The 3,762-nt window shown below is 41.7% G+C and overlaps 1 protein-coding gene across 1 annotated transcript; it reads right to left on the reverse strand.

Moving 5' to 3' along the window:
- Nucleotides 1-446: 446 nt before the first annotated feature.
- Nucleotides 447-848, reverse strand: LOC113353467 (uncharacterized mitochondrial protein AtMg00810-like). Its single transcript, XM_026597059.1, has one exon. It carries the CDS (start codon nt 846-848, stop codon nt 447-449), a length of 402 nt encoding a protein of 133 aa, XP_026452844.1.
- Between the last annotated feature and the right edge of the window lie 2,914 nt (nt 849-3,762).

Here is a 3,762-nt window from a genome sequence, read left to right on the forward strand (position 1 = left end):
TTATTAGGATCGGTCACACCAATTACAAATACCGATCTCTTGGATTATGGTTAAACTCCCATGTCCTGGTTTTCCATTCGATTCATTATTAAATAATACAAAAGGTATCTTGAGTATACTGGACTTAATGAGAGTAACACTGAATATTAGATAAGAAAGGTAACAACATAATATCTAATCTATTACACCCCCTTAGTCGGAGCGGGAGAAGAGCAGACGCTCAGACTAGTACGGAAACGAGTAAATAGTTGTCGTGGAAGGCCCTTGGTAAATATATCAGCATATTGGTTTTCCGAGGGGATGTGCAGGACATGAATTTCACCAATACGAACGCGATCACGAACAAAATGTATGTCAATTTCCACATGTTTGGTGCGTTGATGCTGAACAGGATCACCAGACATTTAGACTGCACTGACATTATCAGAATATACAATAGTGGGACGTCATAGAGGTAGATGGAGCTCGAGAAGCAAGTTCTGAAGCCAAGTAGTTTCTGCAACTGCATTGGCCACTCCCCGATATTCAGCTTCAACACTTGAGTGAGAGACAGTAGCCTGGCGCTTTGAAGACCAGAAAACTAGGTTGTCACCCAGAAAGATGCAATAGCCGGAAGTGTACCGACGAGAATCCGTACAACCCGCCCAATCGGCATCAGAATATGCAGTTAATCCAGTAATAGCAGTAGAAGATAGAAACAAACCATGATCCAGGGTACCCTGAAAATAACGAAGGATCCGCTTAAGGGCCTGCATGTGAGGTTCCCTAGGATCATGCATAAACAAACATACCTGTTGAACATCATTAGAGATATCCGGTCTAGTGAAGGTGAGGTACTGAAGCCCCATCCAGGCTTCGATAAAGAGTAGGATCCTCTATTACAGGACCGGACGTTGCACTGTTTCGAATGAGTGTCAACTGGTGTGGCCACGGGATTGCAATTTTTCATGGATGCACATGCAATAATATCCTTCATATAAACGGACTGAGACAGGTAGAGGCCTGAAGAGGTGCGACGAACATAGATTCCCAAAAAGTGATGCAGTGGTCCAAGGTCAGTCATGGAAAACTCTCGTTTCATCAATATAATAAAGTTGCCAAGAAGATTATCAGTATTGGATGTTAAAATAATATCATCAACATATAGGAGTAAGTATGCCGTCTCGGATCCGGACTTGTAGAAGAAGAGAGATGGATCACATACACTACCCTTAAAGCCAAAATTTGTAATAAACTTGACAAAACACTGAAACCATGCACGAGGTGTCTGCTTTAGACCATATAGCGACCGACGAAGTCGACAAACGTAATCAGGATGATCATGATCAACAAAGCCCGGAGGCTGATGCATATACATTGTCTCAGTTAAATCCCTGTGGAGAAAATAATTCTTGACATCTAGCTAATGTATAGGCCAAGAACGTGAAGCAGCAAGAGTAAGCACAGTACAAATAGTAGCCGGTTTGACAACCGGACTAAACATTTCAAAACAGTCAACACCAATCTGCTGGGATTTACCATTCGCAACTAGGCGAGCCTTGTGACGTTGTAAAGAACCGTCGGCATGAAATTTGCGGCGAAATAGCAACATTGAACGAATAACATGTGCATCTCGTGGCCGTGGAACAAGCTCCCAAGTATGAGTTTTCAACATTGCATTATATTCATCTAGCATGGCCGCATTCCAGTTAGGGTCCCTAAGAGCATATAGGTGAGAACGGGGCAAAGGAGATATTTTTTATTTGGAATGGACATAGAGATTGAGTTTGTGATTGGGGAGAAAAATGCCACGAGAGGCCCTAGTGACAGGACGAGTAGAAGGTAGGATTGGTGGGGTCGTACTAGTAGAAGAATGAACTGAAGTGAGAGTTGGAGAGATCTGAGAAGGAGAGGTAGATGGAATAGGAGAGCGGAAGGAGAAGTGGGCGATGTAGGTGTACGCCTGTGAGGAGGAGTGTATGGAGTAGGTTGTTCGACCGAAATAGTGGGGGCCATACTGGTAGTGGTAGTAGCGGAAGGAGAGGTGGGTGCTGTAGGTGTACGCCTGTGAGGAAGAGTGTATGAAGTGGTTGTATCGTTGGAGGGGAAAGATGGGGTTGCTGACGGGTAAGAGAGTTTGTCAGCTAAAGGGTGGTGGATGGGAGAGGGAGGAGAATCAGGCTCTGTAGGACCGGTGGGAGTGGATTTGGTGAAAGGGAAAACAGTTTTGCCAAAAGTGACGTGTCGAGATATGATAATTTTATGAGTGGCGAGATCAATACAACGATAACCACGATGATTAATAGGAAAACCAAGGAAGACACATTTAGTAGAACGAGGAGCAAGTTTGTGAGGTGTAGTGGAGGAGAGATTGGGATAGCAAAGACATCCAAATATACGAAGGTGATCGTATGTAGGTTGGCGTCCATAGAGAGCAAAAACAGGAGAACGAAAATGGAGAATTTTGGTGGGAAGAATATTATGAAGATAGACAACCATGTTAAGAGAGTCGTCCCAATATCTTGAGGGAATGGATGCATGAGACATAAGAGTACGGGTAATGTCGTTGACTCGACCGATCATACGCTCAGCTTTGCCGTTTTGAGAGGAAGTTTGTGGACAAGAGAATCTAAAGACAAACCCATTTGCATGAGAAAAATTATGAAAAGAAGAGTTATCAAACTCACGACCCAAGTCACATTGAAAGCTTTTGATGTCACGCTCAAATTGAGTTTTAACAAAAGAGTGAAATTCCAAAAATTTGGTGTAAACTTGAGATTTAAACTTTAAAGGATAAACCCATAGATAATTTGTAAAATCATCCAATAATATAAGGTAATATCGAAAACCCGTATCACATGTAATGGACATGTCCACAAGTCACTATGAATAATATCAAAAGGAGCAAAAGTACTGGAATTAGACTTAGAAAAAGGTAATCTAACATGTTTGCTAACTTGACATGAATGACATAGTTTAGAGCAAGAGATTTTATTACATGAAATAAAACTTTTGGTGCGTAGAACATCTAAGATAGCTTTGCCAGGATGACCAAGACGATTATGCCAAACATCGGGCGAACAAACGTCAAGAGAAATAGGTTGAGGAAGGGATGTAGAGGGAGGAGATACGACAGACTTGGTGATAGGATAGAGTTCTCCAGGGATGTCACATCGAAGGATAGTCTTCTTCGAAATCAGATCCTTCATAGATAAACCAGATGGGTCAAACTCAACAGAAACATGATTATCAGTGGTGAACTTACGAATAGACACTAAGTTTTTGATAATATCAGGGGCAACAAGGGTATCTTTAAGCTGAAGAAGACGAGACGGAAGGTGTATAAACTTGGTACCACTAGCCGTAACTGGAATTATATTGCTATTGCCAACTAGAATATAATGAACATTGCTAGAGTTGGAGAATGTATGTAGCGTACATGGATTTGCAGTAAGATGTGAAGTGGCACCGGTGTCCATGTAGAAATCATCGTCAGGTGATTGGAAACTCATGGAACTATATGCCTCAGCAATATCATTTGTGAAAAAGCGGGGGTCTAACAACAACACCCAATATTTCGCTTAGCAATCTGTATGGACTAACTCCGAAATACTTTGCTAGAGAATCAACTAGACAGTCACACTCAATCCAGATTAAAGTATCTCAAGGAGTCAATATCTCTCACTTATTTTGATTTACTCAAGCTAAAACAATAGCGAGTCTTTAATCAAACACAAGGAATAACTTGGACGGTACCAAAGACCAATATCCAAGGATCAATCA

The sequence above is a fragment of the Papaver somniferum genome, chromosome 1 (genome assembly GCF_003573695.1).
Source record: "Papaver somniferum cultivar HN1 chromosome 1, ASM357369v1, whole genome shotgun sequence".
Taxonomy (NCBI): domain Eukaryota; kingdom Viridiplantae; phylum Streptophyta; class Magnoliopsida; order Ranunculales; family Papaveraceae; genus Papaver; species Papaver somniferum.

Excerpts from the sequence above, each read along its gene's own strand:
- LOC113353467 (XM_026597059.1), bottom strand. The coding sequence starts at position 848 with ATGGGGCTTCAGTACCTCACCTTCACTAGACCGGATATCTCTAATGAT.